The 23,380-nt window shown below is 36.1% G+C and overlaps 1 protein-coding gene across 2 annotated transcripts in view; it reads left to right on the top strand.

Moving 5' to 3' along the window:
• The first annotated feature begins 264 nt into the window (after positions 1-264).
• The window catches only part of LOC124186447 (locomotion-related protein Hikaru genki), a 57,525-nt gene continuing 34,409 nt past the window's right edge, over positions 265-23,380 (top strand). Inside the window, exons 1-3 of one of the 2 annotated variants that reach the window (XM_046578181.1) lie at positions 265-610; positions 9,355-9,437; positions 22,521-22,683. In XM_046578181.1, coding sequence (XP_046434137.1) covers positions 499-610; positions 9,355-9,437; positions 22,521-22,683 — 358 coding nt within the window. In that variant the 5' untranslated portion in view covers positions 265-498. The remainder of the gene's footprint in view (positions 611-9,354; positions 9,438-22,520; positions 22,684-23,380) is intronic. The other variant, XM_046578182.1, reaches the window with a different exon arrangement.

Raw genomic sequence — 23,380 nt, 5'->3', positions numbered from 1 at the left:
TAATAAGTAAATTACAAAAAAAAAAAAAAAAAAAAAAACAGGATTCGGCCCAATTGTCACTAATTCATGCAACAACGAATTGTTGGCGGATCGACTGCGCGGTTAAAAAACGCGTTCCTTTATTTCTCACCCCTTCTTCCCTCCCCCCGAATCAGCTCGCAAGCACCCCTCAGGGTGGCGTCGAGGACTCGAAGGCGCGCTTGCGCCCTCCGAGGCTGCAAGCTCCGTCGGCCGCCAGTCGACGGAAAGAATCGGTCGGTCTCTGGGCGGCAGTTCTGCGTCGCCTCCCCACGAGGTCAGTCAGACCCACGCGCGAGAAGCTCGGCGACCGGAAGCCGGCTGACATGTAGTGCCAAAATCGGGAGTCTCGCGAATCAGCCAAAGCCTCCCGCCATGTCGCGAATTATCTGAGGTGAAGAGAAAGAAAAAAAAAAATAACAAAAAAAAATCAAAAAACAAACCGCCGTTACGTTGTTCCGATAACGAAAATCCCGAGGCATGCGAGTGATCGTTGTTAAGCGCGAGATGCTTTTTATGCTGCTCGATGGACTTTGGACAGTGTTTCTACTGCACCTACTAACGACCGTCGATTGTCTCGCTGAGAAGCAAGGTGCGTAAAATTGTCATAACACCGTGCTGAAAAATTTCATCCAGACGTTTGGATTCTCGCAAATTTCATTCCATTTAGGAATTCGATTCTGCTTCGTTTCGTGCATCGAATTCGCGTACCTATGTCGAGTACCCGATTTCGAGAGTTGGAAAATCAAATTATCAACGTCTGTCGCACAGCTCCAACTTTCTCGATCGTCGCAAGCTTGGACTCGAAAGCTTCGGATAATGACGCGGGTGATTCGATACGCGGTTTTGAAACCTTTAAAAAGTCTTGCTGTTATTTTGGACATTCAAAACACTCGTAAAATTTTCAAATAATTCAGGCAAGTTCTTTTAGGCGTCTGGTTGAAGTTTGTTCACCTGATTGTTTAGAAGGGAGAAAGCCGCGTGAGCTTTTGTTTGAAAAATATACAGGTGAAAATAAATCACGCGAGCATGAAAAACTCTATGTTACAATGGAGATGAAGTTGGTAACGTTGGTACTGTAACGATTCACGTTTCGGAAATAATCGTTGTTTCCCAATTTTAGGAAAATCTGACGATGCGGTAAATTATAATAAGGAACAATATGTTCATATATTTAAAACTCGAATACCTCAGTTACTGTAAAATTACGAAACAGGGGTTAACGTTACTAAATTCAGCCACTATGTTTCACTAGAAAGATTGAACTCGATATTTCATCAATCACTACCACGGAAGTATAATACAGACGTGTTATTGCGCGGTTATGACTTGTGAGCTTTAGTGCTTTGCACGCGGAGCGGATTAACGCATTCATCATGCAGGTGTCAAAAAGCACGAGGGATCGTGCTTGGCCGGAAATCGTCGTTCGATTCTATCAACGAAGCTTTCGTCATGTTTCATGCTCGTTAAAGTCCATAAGCGACATTGAAAAATTCATTACCGATGAACTTCGAGAGCTTCTGTAAATTGCTGAACATTTCTGAAAGATGGCATCGAAATGACGAAACGTTGAAATAAAAAGCACTTGTTTGGGACTTTAAAATTATATAACTTTGAAGGAATGTCGATTTTCCAAAATATGAGTAGAAATTTCAGGTAACTGGAGTTTTTTCTAGAAATACATTGCTAAGTTGACGCTACAAACTTCAAACTCCTTTATTGAAAACACGTAGTCCATGTGAAATGAATTTCCAATAATTACAGTCGTTTCCACATCGCGATTTTCAGCTTTGTTGTACGTTGCCAGCCATGAATGGTATTTAAGCACATCCATCGATCAATTTATTGTCAAAAACATTTCGAAATTCGTTACTTTTCCATTTCTATCGATGCTCGAATCACAAAACCTCATCTTAATAGGAGTTTAAATTCTGGTAATCACTAAGCTTGAAGCTTCACAGGATCGTTTAATTCTAAGATAACTACAGTAATAGCTATTACCATAAATTTCTGCACAGTGATAGGGTTTTATCTATCGCTATAGAAAAAAAAAAACAACTGGCAAATAGTCTGTTTTTTACGAATCAAATGTAACGTTTTTTCAATTATAAGGTAACGCGCGTTTGTTACAATATTGCCCGGATCGATTTTCATTCGAATAGAAAAAAGAGCTACTCATTGTAAAAACACTGATTAACGTAGTTGCAAACAATTTTTTGGGAGAATATTTGTACTTTTTTGTACACGTTACAAAGTCCGGTTGATTCGCTTTATTAATTCGCACAATGCCAATTTGTACAGAAAATTTTCAAAAGTATTATTTACTTCAAGGTTTTGAGTTATTTTTGCGGTGAGATTCGACTGAGAAAAGCGGGAAAAAGAAGCGAAAAGAAAAGTTTTCTAACAATTTCATAGCAACATTCCTGCGGACGAATTCTTCCGCGTTTTATCTCGTCAGAAACAATCATAAATTTTTTTTATTCATCGCCATCGGGATGAACCTTCCTCTGTGAGGTTTGCGATGAAAGTATTTCATATCGGTTGAAATTCCAGCGAAATTTGAAACCGCCGTAAAGTATACTTCGGTTCTAAAGCGTAATCCTGCGACTAAAAGCTGCACGGAAGTAATAAAAAATTTGGGCCGATGGAGTGTTTGAATTTTCGTGAGATAATCAATTCGAATGATATGAGTAATATGAGCAAATCACCTGCGGGGTGACAGTACACTGAGAGAAATTTTAGTTCCGGTTACCGCTTTTTCATTTTTTACCACAATCGAAAAATATAGTTCTAGGTAGAAAATGAAAATTAGTTTTCTAGCTGTTATCGGAAAGTCTGGTATCCGTTACTATTCTTTCTCATTACGATCACTGTTACTAGATTTTCTTGCAACTGTTACGAAAATTGAATGCTTCTGCAAGAATAAATTGACGTTAAAGCCTTGTTTAACTAAAAAAGTAGAGTAAACCGAAGAAACTGATTTTGCGTTGAAATTATCAAAAAAGGATCGACAATATCGCAAAATGGTTAATTCCAACAATATTCAAACAGTTTTTTTTTACCGATACCTGTTTTACCGAATTTTTCTAGCTATTGTAACAAATGAAATTTATCTGAGTGTAATAATTAAAAAAGAACTCCTTTCACATCCTCATTAATATTTATATCATTTTATTCTCTTTTACATTCACCTAATACGACATGTTTCAGATGTTTTTCGGAAATTATTCGAGGTTTTTTATCGTGTGAATAAAACAAAAATATTAATTCTTCCGGGTCCAAGCTTTTGATAATTATATTTTAGTACAATGGAAGGTTTTTCGGAACTTTATTATACACGTGGAGAAAAAAAAAGGAAATATTCAAATTAAGGAATTGAAATACAGGCTTATACATGTTATTGATGTACTCGGGTCACTTTCTGTTCACGACATGTTGAAATTAAATTTTGCTGATCGATAAATTCCGCGGTGTTGGATGAATTGATATTATTTTTAAGGAATTATCTAACACTCAAGAATTCGGTTTTTTGCACAATACCGTAAAGTCCTTGTCGGATTTAATTACAGCTGTATCACCAGAACGAACGTTACACGAAGAGAAGTAGACATAAAATTATATATATACATATATATATATTTATATGCATAGACATGTATTACGTACAGTACACTCGGCTAGTTTGCGAACAAGGAGTTGAATTCCGGTATTGAATTCTGGCCATTGAAACCGGAAGTTTCTATTCGCTGCTTTGTAGGTACGTAAATTATACAATCTAGAGTCGGAACTGTTTTTATTAACCTGTAGTTTACCGATTACCACTAGTTTCTAAATGAAGAAAGGAACCCATTCGAGGGTTCTTGTAGTTTTACAGTAGAAGCAATTTCTCGAAGCAAAAGAAGTTATTTTATTACAAGCCCTAGCCATCTTTCTCATTCGTTTTATGAAGAACGCAACGCATTTTTTTATTTTACGGATCAAAGATATCTTGAAATAAAATAGTTTTTTTTTTTTTATACTTTTCTTGAAAAGAATAGAAGTTGTAATTTTTTTACTGCGGAAAGCAGTATTTGCAGGTTGAATAGAGATTTTTGTAACACAGCCCAACTCGCTCTCTTTAAAGTTACAATTTTTACAACCTGTAATTATAAACGCTAGAGAAACTCTCAAACAATGCAACAGCTTGGACTTTTTTTCTTAAAAAGTAATAGTAATAATAGCCAACACTGTAAAACGACTTTTTTTGCCTTCAAAAAGAAAAAAATCAATCAGATTAGACTGGTTAAAAAACAGGTTTATTTGAATCCAATAAATTAATTTGGGTAAAGAAATTTCAAGTTTCAACTAAACAATTATTCGCTTCGACAAACTAAATAACTGTGCCAAAAACTAGTAAAATAACACGAACTTTTATCATAAAATGAATTTTTTTTCATCAGTCCATCGAATGTTTAATAGAATTCAAGAATATTTGCGAAGCTGGAAAAATTATTGGTGGTGAAAAAAATGATCTATTTCAATAATCTATTAATGGTTATTAAGTTTATGGAAATCATTTTTCCATGAAAGAAAAAATGCAGAATTTCAATATGTACAGCTGAATTTGATGTATTCGAATCAACTGGACTTGAACCAAATACGAATTCTCAGTGAATTTTTGGATCTAGTCGAGGAGACTGGGCAGCGAAAAATTAATACTCGTTGTGAAATTAATAACAATTCAGCCGAACCAACTTCCTTGAAGAGATCACGTCTCATTAGCAATTTTCTCTCGTGTAAAAATGTTCTTTCGCGTGTTTCAGCGACGTTGATTCTGTCATCGACAGCTCAAATTTTCCATCGACCAATCGCGGTATAAATCAACCTCCAGTCGATTCTGTTCGTGTATGGACGAATCAGAATGTGCGAGAAAGCGGCTTCGTTCACCCCTGAGTGAATTCGCACAATCAGACGGTATGAAAGCAATCGACGCACAAAGGGTTTCCTGTTTTGCTGAAAGAAGTAAAGAAAGAAAGAAAGAAACGGAGCAAAAAAATATAACGGTGGAAAAAAATGCGGTCGTATCATGGAAAAATCAACGGAAAATTGATGCCTACACGCATGATTGTCATTTTATTGTGGTAATGCGGTAAAATTGCCAATTTCATGAAAAAAAAAAAAGAACCGAGCGCGAATAATCATGGTGGTAAAAACTTCGTCTCGCTTATTCGAATTCCGCAAGGCTAAATTATCACGACCCAGAGAGAATTGTTCTTTTCATTCGCACATTGTTGTCTCAAGTCAATTTTTATAACAAGATAGTATTTTACGGTTTTTGGGGTCATTGATAACAAATTTGAAATCAGATTTCAAAAATTCTAAATAGCGGATCCAATTCGGCAGACTAAAATTTCAAACATAATAAAGTACGGTCAATGAACTTTATCCAGTGGCCTTCGGGGTCGCAAATTACAAATCTGAAATAGAGTTTCAAAAATTCATGATGGCAAATCCAATGTGGCGGAACTAATAGAGAGAATGAAAAATTCAAATTTGATCGAATCCGATCATACAATTTTATGCAACGTTTTTCGGAATCGCTGAGATGAGATTTTGCAAATTCAAGATGATGGATCAAATATGGTGAAGGAAAATTTCAGATTTGATCGAATACGGTCAAAAAACTCAATGCAGGGGTCGTGGACTGGATTCGCTATACTAAATTTTTAAAATCTGATTTCAGATTCGCAATCAGTGACCCCAAAGATCACTGGACCAATTTTTTTCTCCAAATTTGATCGAATTTAAAAGTTTCACCCGCCATATTGGATCCGTCATTTTGAATTTTTTAAATGCAATTCCAGATTCGTAATCACCGAGCCCAAAAACTTATAATTTATGTAAAACATGTACACGTGTAGAGGGGTAACTTTCTTAGATATGAATTATTCTTTCAAGTGTCATCATATTTTTCAACCAATTTGTTTCTAACAATAATAACTCACGTTACATCGCAACAAGTATTCTCTCGTATTGAAAATCTATCAGTATACTGTCAGAGCTACCAAAAAACTGCATAGAAATATCTTGAAAAGTTCTTTAAACATACAAAAAATGAATGTAAAACATGTGGTAAGAATACTATTAAAACTACGAGTCAAAGCTTTAAACGGCACGACGAGATCCACGATCATACGTTACAACGTTGAAACTAGAATGTTGAGGACCCCCATTTCGCTCGTATCATCCCGACTATTGTTGATTCAGGTCAGCAGTAATGGGTGTGCGAAAATTACACGGGATGACGTCGGATCTGATTTTGAGGCCCGTTATGGTTGAAATGAGTTTCGAGCTTTCACCGAGAAAGCTCTGGAGCCGTCGGATTAAGGATTACGTGCTTTACATTTGGGTCATTCGGTATTCCGTCAGAGGTGGATCAGTCAAGTCGGGGATTTTAATGCTCCTCTGATATCCGAGAGCAGGGAAAGAACTTGAATTTTTGTCGATCGTTTTTCTTCCTATCAAACTCACTTTGCAATATCGCTATTCGCCGCTGAATTTTCGACAGAAAATTGTTATTCTGTTGAAACGAACGATCGCATTTTTTTTTTTTTCCTTGTAAAACGGGGTACGTCAAGGTTTTCGATTATCGATCGCAGGAAGTCGATTTCGTTGTATTAATTATCACGAAATTAATTTATATTCCCATTTACGTTTTCGATCTGTATGATCCTCAAATGAAAGCTTTATTACAAAAATCATGACCCATGTTCTTTAAAGCTTTGTAACTTCAAAGAATGATTGAAAATAAACAATATTTCGAAGCATTTTGAATCCCAACAAAAATGAAACATAGAATTTTTGGGTAGGTCCGTAGATTTGATTAATCAAACACAAGAGAATGGAAAATATACATTAAAATTGTCAAACTAGAAAGAAAAGTGAATGGACAAATGGTCTGGTAAGAATGACCGTCGAATTTCATTGAAGATCGCGAGTCGCTTCTTCTTAGCTGAAATATCCGCAGTTGCGCAAGTTCATCTATCTAAATTTAATCTCTTTATTAATGATGTACGAAAATCGCTGTCTCTCGTGAATTTGGGAAATAAAGCTTGACCTCGTTTCGAGCCAAGCTCGCTTTCGCCTCTGATGACGAGGCGTCGGCGTTTTTCATTTAAATTTAATTTAATTCTCGCTGCAATTAAGATTAGTATTTTTATGCGATCTAAATTCCCGAGCAGCTGTATCCTCGTCTTCAATGAAACCTGCCTGCGTGTTTAGTTCAAATTGCGTACTAAAAACGTTTATCGTCAGATATAATTATTACCTGACTTGTCATTGTCCTTGATTATTTATATTGCAAATTATTTCACCATTAGATTAAATTCTCGCCCGTCGGAAAAAGATTCTCATTATTCAGTGTTGATGAAAAAATTCATAAATGAATTATCTGTTGATAATAACATACTTGAAATTCTCTCAAAGTGCATATTGTTATATTTTTCAAACTACTCTCATTTCTCTGCTTTCTACGGACACGCAGATCTTGAAAAAAAAAAAAAAAAATTCAGTCCGTACGGATCTAATTCAATTTTGGACTGAATTCGGTGCCCGAAACGACGATTCTCTAAATTTCAAAAATACAATTCGTCCAATATTTTGCAAACCCGAAGTTACGACGAACATTCGTGAGGGTTGTTTATAATGTTGTCTACGCGTTTCAGAGGCAATCGCGCCGAGTGAAAAGAATTACTCGTAAAAGTAATTTGCCGCGCAATAAAGAGCTAGAATACCATTTTCCCTGCACTGTATAGTAACACAAGTTCGAAATAACGAGATTCTAGTTGGCTGAATCTAATGCGATGGAAATGATTTGAAGTCTGATTTCAACTCGCGAATTCCTCTTCGGGAATACGTTGAATGAAATAGAAGCTGTAGAAAATTGCTGTAATACAATCAGCCGATTGGCAAACTAAATCGTTACTCGCTTGTAACTTTTTTTTTTCTTTTTCGGCTAAACTGCGAATAGAAATCAAAGCCAGAAAATACCGGGAGAGTAAAAATTTTCACAGTAACTGGTATTGTTATTATTATTGTTATTAGTGATTTCAGCTTTTCTCAGGCGAATCGATTTAAAAATTTTTAACTATTTCCTCGTCAATATTACACGTCTAATTATAATCCCGAGTGGTTCACCGGGTTACAATCATTCCCGGCTATGGGGGAAACGATCCTAGTTTCCGGTGTAATTCAAACACGAAATCCTATTGATGGTAAACATCGGATCAAACCTCCAGTTGTTTAATTGGTAACTCGAGACTGTTCTGCAATTCCTTCTCGACCCTTTGAGATCCCGGATATTCTGCGTATGAGAAGGGTTCGAAACCCTAAACACGTGCGTGTAAAGTCGACGATAATCAATTGCGTGTATAGAAACTAGGGTTTCATTACAGTTATAATAAGAGAGGAACGCTGAATAACGATTAGCTTATTTCATTAAAAAAATTCCGGTAAAACATCCGAATTACACAATTCGCGCATAATATCCAAGATCCATATTTAGTATCCGTTTCGAAAACCAGCGATGTATCAATCTCCGAAGAAATTGAGCTACAAAAAATAATAACTCAAGTTGTGTTTTTGTTCTACCGATTCGAATTCTGCAAATTTTTTTCACCCGAATAATCGTAAGTTCAAAAATAGTTACTTGATGCGAATGTGAATAGTGAATTATACTCATTGAAATCTGAAATTCAACAGCTGAACAGATTAGGTTTAACAGCCACCGGTCACGCTTCGTTAAGGACCTCTGTCGTAATTCTCTTCAGATTCATTCGCTTCAGTCTGTATCCAATATTCATCATCTAATTCAATCTGTACAACACGCAGCTCTAGTCGTAAGATTCCAACGATTTTTTGCGTATTCTTTACCGATGCTGAAGGTTAAAAAACATTTTTGTCAGCCATGATGTCGGGGGAAAATAGTATTTTCAACTTTTCGAGATTAAAAACTAATGTGACAAATAATATTAAAAACTTCCACAGTGATACACTGAGAAAAATTTCATTTGTTATGTATCGTTAAAAAGACTGCTCGAATATTGTTGGAACTCACAAAGTTTTTGGTACATAACATACCGATGAGTGTTCCGATAAACTATACTTCACTGGTGAAACAAAAAATTCCCTGACAGACCAAACATTCTCTGAGATCTCTATTTCTATCCGTAAAGTGAAAGAAATCTGTGTAACCAAGGTTTCAGACACACCGCAGGTACAAGAATAATTCTTGATGAAATTGACTTTTCGATTTTGTGACGTTTCATTCACTAGCGAAGAATCTCGTTTATGTTACAGGAAATGAGAATCACCACCAAGGATGCAAGCTCGAAGGAATGCACCCGCTGCTCATCGTCACCTACAAGAACCTCACGATATCGGTAAGATTTATCTCCGTAAGAATAGTAGTAAACGTGCAACGCCTGCAAGCTGCATAAACTCGTGAACGTATCAATTCTCGGGGATGCTAAAACGCTCGGGACGTCAGTTTAAAATTGAGACGACGCGACCCTTATTCGCATAAAACCTCGAGTGTATTGTCAATTTGCAAACGGAGTATGGAAAATCGGGTAACTCGTGTACCTATCACGGATGCTGCACCCGTAATATGCCAATATTTGTTGGCGCTGCTGATGATGCAGCCGGGAAGTTTGAAGCAGGTTCGAGAGCGCGTTTGCATTATGCGCAAATGGTTGACAACGGCGTGCCGGGGTTAAATAATAATCAAATTACGTACCCGGCGACGTATAATTTACGCAGACTAAAAGGGAGCTTGAAGCTTTTGCTTCTCTTGTACCAAATATCGTGCAAATAAATGTCACGATGAGGAAATGTTGTTAATTGATTGAGAAAATTTGTGCGAAATCCGAAGAACAGGATTGGGAAAGAACGCTTCGGTTCTGTCCACTTTAATCGCGCAACCTATTTCCGAACTAACGAATCAATCGATCGATATTACGGATAATTGACGCACTGGGACGCTACGTGATTAAATTGTTGAATCAATAGAGAGGCGACTAATTGAAATTGTCGAGATCATGTAATTGAGTCGGTAAATTTATCAACCCTATATAAATTATATCAATATAACAATGGAATTGGATGTTACACATTTTTCAACCGAAGTTTTACGTAGTAGGGATTCTGATGATCTCTGACATAGTTTTTGAATGCTCTAGTTACTGCAGATACTTTGAGAATTATTAAAATTTGTGATTTTTTAAACATTAACGAAATATGGTTAACTCTAAATTTGTTGTTTTTTCAAATTCAGGTGTTACTGTTTTATTCCGGAATACCTGAAAGCAAAATTTTTAACAAGTATCATCAAAAGTTGTAGGAAAATCTTCGATTTGAACTTCTGAAGATGAACATGACGAGGATTGATCTCATAAGTGATTACATCAGGTTACAAAATCCTTGTAAATTTTCCTTCTGAATGTTCAGGTATTTCATTTACCGTCGATCTAATTTCTTGGAGTACTGTGAATTGGATACTCTAGAGATAGTTTAGAGGATAACTGCAAAGAAGAAGAAAGGATCGGTTGATTTCAACGAATCCTAATTACAAATATTTGTAATTACGTACGTCGATACTCTTTCGCAATTCTTACAGACTTGTAGATGAGAGTTTTTGACAAGTTGAAAGAAAATGCAACAGACGAAAGTAATTAGTCTTTTCTGAGCAGATTAGTGTAGAAACTCTTAAGATTAATCATCATTTCTGAAGATCAATCTTATCGATTGTGTGTTTTTCGTTCAAATCGTTTGGTAAATTATTGAGATAAGAAACCTGCGAGATGATCGTCCAATAAACGAAGTATACAAATTTATTGAAGATATTTTAACAATAGGAACTAAATTACGAACAGATGCTAGAAATTAGAGAAATTTCATTCACAGAAAAAACTGCAATACCAATTGACTGGCGAAAAATATCCTCGGTATGATCGCGAGATATTCATAAATCATCCTACAGTGAACGAGATGGATTGGTTCTACGTCTAAGCTTGATTAGAAACAGCTTCTTTACCGATTCGCGAATTGCAATCCTAGATTTGAGCAAAAACTCTTAAGATTGATTATTATTCCTAAAGATCAATCTTATCGATCGAGTAATTTGCGTTCGTCTCGGTCGGTAAATCAGTGAGATTAGGAACCTGCGAGTTGATCGTCCGATAAAACGCGGCATAAAAATTTTGCGGATAGATTTTAATGATAGGAAAATAGTAACGAATAAATACTAGACATTGGGAAAGTCTCGTTCGCAGAAAACACTGAAATACCATTTGACTGTCGAAAAATATCCTCGGCATGATCGCGAGATATTCATAAATCATCCTACAGTGAACGAGATGGATTGGTTCTGCGTCTAAGCTTGATTAGATACAGCTTCTTTACCGATTCGCCAATTGGAATCCTAGATCTGTGCAAAAACTCTTAAGATTGATTATTATTCCTAAAGATCAATCTTATCGATCGAGTAATTTGCGTTCGTCTCGGTCGGTAAATCAGTGAGATAAGGAACCTGCAAGTTGATCGTCCGATAAAACGCGGCATAAAAATTTTGCGGATAGATTTTAATGATAGGAAAATAGTAACGAACAAATACTAGAAATTAGGAAAGTCTCGTTCACAGAAAACACTGAAATACCAATTGACTGTCGAAAAATATCCTCGGAATGATCGCGAGATATTCATAAATCATCCTACAGTGAACGAGATGGATTGGTTCTGCGTCTAAGCTTGATTAGATACAGCTTCTTTACCGATTCGCCAATACCCTCAGACCGTCTTTATCCGTTCTATTTTCGCAGATATAAGAGTAGGTATTCATAGTTTCAAGATTGCCTGTAGTGGGTTATGGAGATGGCGGAGGGATCTGGAGCGATAGGATGGGCGAGGCGAGACGAAGTGCGAGGGAAAACGGAGAGCTTCCGCATCCTTATTTTCTTGCATTTTTCCATTATCCGTCCTCCCTTTGTGTATTCACTGGGATCAATATCCTGTTCTTGTAATAACCGTCGGTTGGGTTTTATTCCCTGATTGATAACGAACTTGAGCGAAACGCCGTATGTATCCTCAATTTATCCATCGTTCGCAAAGAATTTTCATCTTTGTAATAAGTATAACAGTAACCGATATATTAAAGCGTCAATAAACTCCCAGTCCGGAGATTAAAACAGGAACCGTGAAATCAATTTTGACGTATCTTCGAAGGATCGATGCTATCTTTTCTAAATTAATTTTCATCCGTTAACAGTGATATGATATATGATGGAAAATATTTCAACACCCTGACGTGGCGTTATCATTTCGTTCAAAGTTCGGGGAAATAAAATCTGTTTCCAAAAACTTTCCAAGTTTCGACTCGGTATTATATTATACATATACATAACATTCCCGAAAAATATTACAGTGGAATCGCGCGTAATAAATGGACACATTAATTATAACTTATGCGAATTTACATTGCAGATTCAAATCTGTATCAGGTACAGTTGAATATGAAAATTACTTTTCAGCTTCGAAATTCGTACAAGCCTTTAAGTAAAATTAACATCACCGAAACGAACGTAATTAAATGTGACGCGTGAGCGTGGATTATAACGGTTGTTGGATTTTATCAGTTTTCAAGTGGTTTTTGCACAACGTCAAGAGACCTCTGATAACTTAAGGTGAATTAAAAAAAAAAAATCGAACCTAGAAAACTCAAAATCCAAAACGTGGAAGATTGTAAAATCTTTTAATTTTCTGTTTTCGGCCATTCCCCAACTTGGATGAAAGAAAAGTTTTTAGCTAACAAAAGGAGACGTCAATATCCTCATCGATCTTATTATTGAGGATAAATCGGTCGCACCAACGAAATCGAAAGTTAGAAAAAGAGGAATGATCGTTTCAAAAATCTCCAGCCGTCTGCAGTCAGCTTATATGTGGTAATTAGTGGTTGTGAATTTGAATGAAACAACATAAGCTACGATGAGATGTAAACAATTTTGACAAGGGTTTTATAGCCAGAACCTTAAAAATTATAGAACACTCTGGTGTTTCTGAATCGATTTTGAGGATTTTGGGTTCCTTAGTTTGAAAATCGATTTAGAGTGATTGCATGAAATTTTTCCTTGCAAATAGTTACTCATCTGTACCTACAGGAAATGAAAATTGATTCTTGCAAGTTAGGTGCAACAGATTTCCGTCAACGATTACATTCCCACGCGTCAAAACTGAACTATGTCCGAGCTGTCCGGAATTTTTTTCAAAGAACGTGTGGAAATGTGATCATGCTCGAAAAATTAGCTCGACAAGATTGGATTTGGAAGAAAAACATCAGAGTTTAATAATTTCAAACGTTCTGATCGTAAAACTTTTTTTTTTTTTTTGTGTAATTCGAATCATTTGCGTAAACAACGTTCGGTGAAAATTTTTCGCACGGATTTTTCTTCTTTCCCAACTTTTACCCGGAATTGAATCTACAGCAAGAAAATGCAAAAAACGGAATGTTATAGAGGGGAAACGGTAAAGAGGGAAAAACGGAATAGAGCGGGTTAACGGCACTGGAAGGACGGGCGAAAGGCGGTGGGAGGTGGAAACGGGGGTGGAGGGTGGGGGTGGAAAGGTACAAAAGTAATCTAGTCCATGATCCGTGAGCAGTAACCTGGCAAGAAACTCGGAACCCTTACGGTGCTCAAATCGTTGCGATAAAGTGAATTGCGTCTGGATTGGATTAAAATTTGTTCGTAAAGGAAAAAGGATACGCGGACCTCGTCTTCGTTTCAATTCTTGCACGCCGCGAAAGCTCGAATGGCTCGAAAGTTCACAAAGGTATGAGATAAGACTTCATCCTCTGTTATTAAGGGCCTCGATACAGGCAAATGCGGTTCATTGGTAACCCTTGGGGCAAAACCGACCAATTTGTAACCAAATAAGGCGACCCCCATCTGACTACCTCTCAATCCATTAGGCAGGGTGCGTAACGCCGCCTGCCCACCGCAGGTACTTACCATTTCAATCCCATATTCCGCTTTTACTTTACATTCCTGCGTATAGGGGATTTTGTCCCGAATTTTATCCCGGGTAGAACGTCTCACGTAGCAAAAATAAATTGCTTTTATACAAGTAGTAGCAGCCCGTTACGGCTCAGGCCCGCTAATATTTCCTAAATGGTTATTATTCGAAAACTGTTAGACATGGCCATATGTTATTTGGAACTTTTTTATGCACTTCATTGGGATTTTGAAAATAGTTGATGGTAACTTTTCTCTATGTCTGAGAGTTTAGTCAGCAGTCACATATGATTTTGTACAAATGTCGTTTTATCTCAGAAACTATTCATTTGATTATAACGAAACATAGCCTAAAATCTGACCAAACATTGTGGCTTTTCACAGAAAAAAAAAGAATCAAAATCGGTTCGGTAGTTCTGGAATTACAAGCGAACATAGATTTGGGCAGATATAGACAAAAGCAATAAGCTTTACGCAGATGTTTCCAAGTGAACACCAAAGTACATCGGGTTGCCTATCACGAAGGGGTACAAATATCGGTAAAACAGACCTACCGAGTTATAATCACCTTGGTTAATTCAATTCGTGTAATCCCTTTAACGTGACTTCCGGAGTTTCGATTTGAATTATGAATGTAGTTTTATTTCGATAACTATTTATCTGGTTGTATATACAAAATATAGGCTCAAATTTGGGTAAGCGTTGTAGCTGTTCGGAAAATGAAGTTTTAAAATCGGTTCAGAAGTTTTGGAGTTATAAGCGAGCATACGGACAGACAGACAGAGATGCTTTGAGTTTTATATATTTAGCGAAAAAAAGAGAGGAATATAAATAATATACTTATTTGTTCTCCCCGATTCATCTTCTTCGTTTGATGATTTTCTTTTCACTCGCATAAGACGTACTAAAGTCAGGTGAATTTAGCAAGATTAACGCAATCTTCTTAATTATTAATCCAAGCCTTCTTTTATCGCAGCAAGTAAATATTGGTTGAGGAGTAGTCAAATAATTTGAAGCGTTTCGAATGTCCAAAATAATTACTTGATTCTAATAAAATTCACCCAAATACAATTTTTTTTTTATCCAACTTCAATAAACATTTAGAGGATTCAGAACGCCTTGACTATTCAAATATTCTTCATCAAATATTCACTTGTTGTCAAATAAGAAAATGTGAATCGAACAACCATTGTATTGATTACAGTAAATTAATTGGATTCTAATACGTCGTATTGGAATTATTGATTGAATTAAAAAAAACCTGTGAGAGCAACAAATAAAACCAAATCTAGGTGAACAAAACCAGACATGTTGTTTATGTATATAAACAAAAAAACAGTATACTTTTGTTGAAAATACATTGTATTATTATGTCCAATGATTTGGATCACGTAGCATTCAAATCAGGTAGTTACCAACTTATCAATATTTCAAATTCCATTATTTTTTGTATTTGTAGCATGAAACGAAAGTTCATTTATTCTCAGTGTCAGAACGTGAGTGACAATTTTCGTTCTATTTGTAATTACAAAAATGGCTTCCACTATTTATTTCCTTAAGCATATCAGATAATTGATACGGTAAGGTGATTTCTAAGAGCTATATAAAAAAAAGTCCAGGTGACATGTACTGGATATTTTTTTTCGGAAACCGCATCAAATTTGCAATCATTGAATCTGACGCAAAGAATTCCTCTAACTCGCCTCGTAGCAATTTTTTTTGTAAACTAAAAAGAAGCCTAAAAATGTGGGCAAACGCACGATAATCGAGACTCGACTGTTAACCTAAACAATAATATCACACACACGGCTAAGCTTTTACCAAACTTCCCGATACAGACGACGAACATGCCTACTCTGGTTGAGTAAAACTCAAAATCACGAGTGTAGAATTTGGGTACCGAAATTGAACAAACGTTACATGCATTAACATTTAGTAAATACTCTGCTTTCTTCCATCGATAAAGTTAATATTTCACAATAATTATATAACTAAAATTGGCTTAGGACGAAATTAAATTTTCGTCTGCCGCAAATTTAATTCAATCTCGCGTACGCGTCGCATCATCGTGGCTAAAAACTGGAAAATGTTCACCAAGAATTTTTGGGCACGGAGAAAAAGTTAATTCCTGCCCCTCTTGCAACGCGTGGAAAATTACATGAAAGCTCGGGAATGTGTGTTATAAATATCAATCAGCTTCCAAAACTTGTATACAACCATGTACTATATTACATGTACGCTGCGAGGTGTTTTACTTTTGAGGAAAGGGAGACGAAACAAAAAAAAAAAAAAAAAAACAAAAAAAAAAGTTCAAAAAATAAAAGAAAATAAAATAAACGTGAAATAACTCTGGAAAGCAGCAAAGTTCGGATTCGCGGCTGATGGAGCGGCGCGAGTTTTACGCTTTTCCACCGTTCGTCGCCTCGGGCTTGGCTTAGGGATGAATGGGCGTTCACAGTCTGGATCAGAAGTTAGGAAAAGTGAAAAGACTGCTCGAAAAATATACCGAAATTTTATCTGATACAGTTACGGTGAAGACGAATAAAATAATATCTGTTCTATGCGATGGAAATGAATCTGAGCAACTTCGGATGTGACAAAAACTGAGATATCGACGGTCTTGAAAAAAATCTGTCGTAATTGAAAAGTTCAAGACGATTAAGCTCTGGTATTTTTATCCAATTTTGATAAACTTTGTAAATAAAAGTATCAGAGTCTGATGAAAAACAGCAAAGTCTAGTCGTTCCAAATTTTCCAATCATAAAACCTGTTCTCAAATTATTCATGTCTTAGCTTGTGTTTTTCCATTTTGCTGAGAATCATTCCTTTCATATAGTAAGAATATTGTTTATGACTTTTAGCGTAGATAACATTAGTGGTTAGATTTTCTCGAGATTCCTGTATTCAGAATGAAACTGTGGGACCCATTCGTCCTTAAATTATTTATGGCAGGCTACACTTGCTCGTGTACCGTAATTTTGGAGAAAACCGTGAACTCTGTCTGGTGCCACTTTCGGCTTTGGCCGTAATTTTGGGTGAATTCCAATCGAAGCAACAAGATAGTCTCGACAGTTTTCTCCACATGCAAGTTCATCCCTTTCATCCCGGTGTCTCTAACAATCTATTGAAGCCGCCCTTCGAGCTGTAGTTGCCCAAAATTTTCACCTTTGAAGTATCGAAGCCTCTGCAGTGAAACGGAAGCGACATCGCCGGGTTTCGAAGTACGGAATTCTGGTCAACTGGGAATTTCGTTGTATCTTATTGCCAGGTTTCATCCCAGCTTTGCAGGGAGTTTGGTGATCTGGAAGAAGTACATTCGGAGAAAGAGGTTGCATGGCTATATAACAATACGGTCTTTTTCAAATCCGTTTGTTTAATCTGAAGCAAAAACGGATTTAATGTAATCAAAGTAGTATTTTTGAAATGAAAAACCGATTTACTTGAGTAAGATATTAATAGTGAATTACACGTTTTGGTTTAATTGTAAATCGCAGTGCAAAAATTTTTTGTAGGTACTCAAAAATCTTTTATCGACTTCAAATAAACTTTTCTCCGAATGTCGAAGCACGGTTCAATTCAACAGTTGGCTCACCTTAGTCAAAACTACCTGTGAAATTCCAACCGGCTTATTCGTCTCGTTCCAAAATGACAAGATCGTAAAAAAGATTCTTGAATTTAACGTACCAATTATATGTGGAATATGCCAGTTTTCGAAAAAATCTCTGCACAGTTGGGAATTATACAATCAGCATTTTCAATCCTCCGATGCATGAATTTTTCTTACATTTAATTATTTTCAAAAACTTCTTGTGGACTTTGATGCACGTCACTGATAGCAGAACTGGGGCAACATTCGGAATTTTTTATATTTTTGTCTTCTGACTCCAGATTTGGTATCAAAGTCTCAAATCGTATTCAAGTACTAAATTTTGCCCGAAACGAAATAATTTTCCAATTTTCAATTACAGCGGTTTCAACCGCTATTTTGTGTTTTTGAAACTTTACCATAAATTTTGTAATCACTACCCGAAAATTTTTTCGAATTTGAAGCGTAGTATACATTTAACTCTTTTGACAATTTTGCTTACCCTTGTTGAGTTTTGAGAATTCCCAAGTTTTGACTTTAACCAATTTTAGGTTACCAAGTTTGATTATATTATTTATTTCAATTTTGCTGTCGATTGTCGCATGCTATTAAAACGTGCTGCAAAAAATATTCATTACTGATCAGAAATTGGTGGCTCAAAAGGCGACTACACTAGAATTGCAGTTTCGTAGGAATTGAATTCGATGTATACATATAGACAATACGCGTTTTTACACTTACATAAGAGTTGTGACGTGGTTTCGAAGTTTTCAATTAGTTCCTCTCAACAATTATCGACAAACGAATTTTTAGTATTCACTACGATGCTGAAATCCTGCAAGTTTCCGACCGTTAGTTCTCACGGTTTTACAGAAATACATTGAATAATTTTTTAATAGTGAATACATTGATTTTCATGTTGAAAATTTCGTCGTATCCGTATCGTGGAAAAAATATAAGATCCAAACTGTTTCTGTATAATAGTTAGTGAACGTAAATAAAAAATTCTTTCGCCAGGAAACGCGTTTTTTTTTTCGTCTTATTATTTGTGAGGGTTATGAAAACACGTATTGTAAATTTTTTTTTGCAATATAAAAAATATGCTAAAAATTTGAGTATGAAAGTCGGTGTGTTAACTGTTGAAAAATCGATCAACATACTTCTCCGATACCGACAGAGTTAGAGATCTGAAACTTGCAGGAATTTCGCATCTTATGTTAGTAATAATACAAAAATATAAAATTTAACCTCGGATCGGGGTTGGCTCATACGTTTCGATTGACATCCTAAAAATTCTCCATTCTGAGTATTTAAATTTTCCGCACCATGCAGGAAAACGCTCCGGTCATTTTAATTACGATTAAACGTTTTGCGAAGCTTCTCTCTGTTGACTTTGAAGACCTCTTTACTCGTCAAGTCTGAAGCGGATGTCGTGGTTCTGTTGGACGGTGAATCTATCAATCTATGGAACGCGAGATTGGTTTGGCACACTTTTTGGAGAGTAGAGGAGGAGGTTGGTTGGCGAATAATCAATTCTCTTTCATTATTTTATTTTAGTATGGTGGTACATTGTGTGTTCGTTACATTATTATATTTGTAAAGTACGCAGATCTCTTTGAAAATTCAAAAATAGGAAATATTGGAATTGCAAACAATAGCTTAGATATCGTTGCTTTGTGGCAAAATTGTGTAAAATCTAGTAGATTTCTCTACTTCACCTCAGGTTGGCTCATTTTGTTGAAACAAAAAAATTTTCACTTATTCACGATAACACGTTTTCTCTTATGTTAGCATTATCATATATTTACTTTCTCAACGTTTCACCAATATTGATCCACAAATGACAATCTCAAATTGACTAATAACAAAAGGAACGTTTTCCTGTCGATTCGTGGAAAATAGTCGTTATAATGACATGATTTATCGACGAGTGAAAACGAATGAATTTACTAAATTTCCGACTATTTTTAAGCCATTTTCAATTAAGCATCGATATTTAAGCTTTTTTTCATAATTCTAGTATTTTCTTCATTTGTATTATTGAAGAGATTATCGTAGTTTACAAATACATTTATTCGATAAATACTTACTGTACTACTATCTCGTTATAAAATTAATAAAACGCATCGTTTTTTGATAAACCACTCGCCTCAACACGAAGCTTTCATTCAGACGGCGCTGATTTTTCACCCAGTCCAGTTTCTTGGTGTTCTTTAATCTGAACCTCAGGCCGTAACGAAAACTTTTAGTTAGAAACTTTTTGGAAAATTATTCAAACTTGCATTACCTTTGGTTGAAGTTCTTTATAAGTTTCCTTTATGGGTTTGATTGTTGAGTAACAGCAGTGAAATGTAGGAAAGCAAACTGTCGAAACATTTTATACTCAACATTTGCATTAATCTCAAAGCACTTAGTATTATTTTTACGAATTGAAACAAATGAACGAAATCTTCACTAGGCAGGAATATTTCCTTCTAGTTCTTATTACTTAAATTAGGGCTGAAAAGGATCGGGTGAAATAATTAATCAAAAAAAGGTATATTGAATTTTGACTGAAAAATATGCCATCTCAAGTATGCGTTTATTTTCCTCAAATTTCGAAAAATCGAAAAACTCATTTGAGAGTACATCTAATTTAAAATCCATTAATCCGAAGTCGAAAAAGTGCCTCCCACGCAAGAATAAAAAACCGCAGCATTTTAAAAGTTTTACAACTTTTTTGAAAAACATCTTATACCAATTTCATGAAACTCATTAGACTTGCTTTGATTTGATTCGGTATCCTTGGTTGTTGAAGACATCTCTAGTGTGTTGAGATTAAATTTTCCTTTCAAATTGACTAAATTGCAACACAAAATTGGGTTTATTTTACGACTTTATAACTCCCATCAAAAACCGGGATATACAGTATATAGCTCCGATGATTTCAGCCTACGATAATTCGAATTTCTTACCGGGTCAAGTTTTCTTTTTTTGTTCTGGTTGCATTTGCGTACTTGTGATTTTGGAAATATTTAATAGTTACTTCTGATAATAAAGCATGGCGATCGAAAATCATTTTTTGATTCATCAGAATCTCAGTTTAGTAAATCGTTACTGCATTTTCTTTATAGAATGACATTATCTTGTCAAAGAAATGTAGACGATTGTTGCGAAAAGTATTAAACTGTTTTAATTCCAACGTCAAAAATGATGAATTCATCCGTGCTCGTTTCAATTTTTCTTCTCATTTAATTTATCGATTATATATTTTCCAACCGTATTTTGAGCAGCAATATACATATATGTTATTCCAACGAAACGTCGATGGAAAAATCTCAAGTACGTTACCAATCGAACTGGGAACTTGTAACTGACCCATTCAAAGTTTTTTAGTGATTATTTTGTAACTTACTACTCTTGTATGTGGTTTTTACTTTGAGCATACTTCTTAACTATTTTTTTTCTCTTTCTGCCAAAAAAGAAAATTTTTGAAAGCGAAGGGAACGGTAGGCGAAAGACTGACCCCACTCAGAGGTTATGAATTATGCAGTCACTCCCTCAACTGCCTCATTTTCATGCTTCGCAAGTTTAGATAGAATCCCCACTCTGTACGGCTCGTCTAGGTCTACATATTATACATCCCCTTGATTTGGCCAAAAAAATCTCCATTGAATGATACAAAAAATGATATTTAATCAAATTTTCAGTGTGAGGAATTGAAATTCGAAATAACTTTTTTATAACTATTCTTACCGCGCGCACCGCAAGACATTTCAACTATTAACACCATGTTATGACGATAAATTAACCTGTTCAGTATCAAGTTCAATGCTTGTTTGTGTTAATAGGAAAAAAAAATGTACCTGAGTAAATTCAAATAATAACGAACTTCGTTAAATTTGATAATAATCATTTAGGGTAAACTTATTCTCATATTATAGAATTAAAGAAGTGCTAAACTTCAACTGCATTCATGGCAGTATGGGTTTAGATTTGGGTAACAAATTCTGGTGTTGATTGTTGCACATAATATTACAGAGCTGCAAGAGAACAGAGTTTTCGCACCACTTTCAAGTTACTCGACAGCAAAGCAAATGAAACTCACACAGAGAGAAATTGCTAGTTGTGGTTTACTGGTTGTGGTAGTACAGTGCCGTAACATTCTTCATTTCTTATCGTAACCGGAAACTACAACGTGCGTCCAAGTAAACAACGCGGTATGTTGGATTGCCTACCACTGGGGGGAAAAGATGTCGGTAAAACAAACCTACCGAGGCCTATACTCACTTTAGTCAAGTCAAGTCATGTAATCGCTTTAACGTGACTCCGGAACACGATCACTGAACGTTTCAGCGTAGGTTATAAACAACGAATCAACTGCTTAGCCAAATTCATATAACTTGGCAAACACCGTCAGTTTTAACTCACTCACGAGGACTTTGGAAGCGCCACTTACCGATAACTGTGTAGGTCTGTAATACCGATATTTTTTTCCCTCAGCGATAGGCAACCCAAAATACTGCGGTGTTTAGTTGGAAACACGTTGTATAGTTAACGGTGAAGAATGAAATTCAGTTTTCTAGCTGAGACAACGTCACTCTTGCCATGTTTAGTTGTAACTGTTGCCATAATTTGATGATGAGGCCTGATTTGACAGAAAAAATGTAGTAATTTAACCAAACAGATTTAAGGTTGCAATAACTAGAAAGTATTGTGGTATTGTAACCAGTAGAATTGTTAACTTTTATCAAACTGACTAGTTTATTCTATAGGTAATTCGAACAATATTCAAACCATTCGCGTAGCGATTCTACTAGTATTTTCTAGTGACTGCGGTAAATTATATTTTTCTCAATCTGGGAAGGGATGTTGAAAACGAGGCGCTTTTCCAGGCTGACAAGATCACGCTGCCTCATGGATCCCGGGTCTCAGTTCGCTGCCGGGAACTCGGCAGGTACAAGCTCATGGGGGATCCCTTGCTGCAGTGTCGGAACGGAACATGGAACGGAAAGCTGCCTTCTTGCGTTCCTACAACGGCCATCTCTAATTATACCGGTGAGTGTTTTCAACCCAATTTGCCCGGCCTGCGACTCCTGGATTTGCTCATAGACGCCACACCGCAGCTTTAACGAATATACGAAACTCTTGAAAATTTTCCTCCAGATTTTATGTAATTCAAAGTCGTGCAAATTGTAATTACGAGCTTAAAAAGAGTTGACATGAATTTCATTCAGAATAAGTAAGTTTGCTCGAAGTCTAATTTGATTTAGTGTAAATTTCGATTAAGAAAATTAACCTCATTTTCACTAAAGTGAGTAAAATTTCATACAAATATTACTCTGAATTTTCAACAGTGCAGGTCACGATTTTTCCTATTTTCGAGTTTATTCTCCTCTTGGGAGCCATTCAATTTTTGATTCCCCGGTATTTTATTGACAAATTGAAACATTTTAACCGATGCGAGATCAAAGCAACTGAATGCGCGATGGTTTTTTCCACAAATTTTTCCAAATTTTCACCGCAGCTTGCTATTGCCAAGCGCTGTAGATAAAGATGAGCGCTGTCAGTGCAATAGAGCGTGACGTACGTATCTTCTCGCTCCCCTGTCCAGGTCGTCGCAATGCAACTTATCCCCTCCCCTCGCTCTGAGAGCGTGACCTAATCTGTGAACAGCCCCTTAGGTCCCTTAGGAAGACAGGATCAGCTGGGGGCTGAATCATTGATTCTGCTAAAGCTCTGGGGTCGTTTTTAT

The sequence above is a fragment of the Neodiprion fabricii genome, chromosome 7, assembly GCF_021155785.1.
Source record: "Neodiprion fabricii isolate iyNeoFabr1 chromosome 7, iyNeoFabr1.1, whole genome shotgun sequence".
Lineage (NCBI taxonomy): Eukaryota > Metazoa > Arthropoda > Insecta > Hymenoptera > Diprionidae > Neodiprion > Neodiprion fabricii.
The sequence above is the reverse complement of the archived record's forward strand: the minus strand, read 5'-3'. Positions and strand labels throughout refer to the sequence as shown.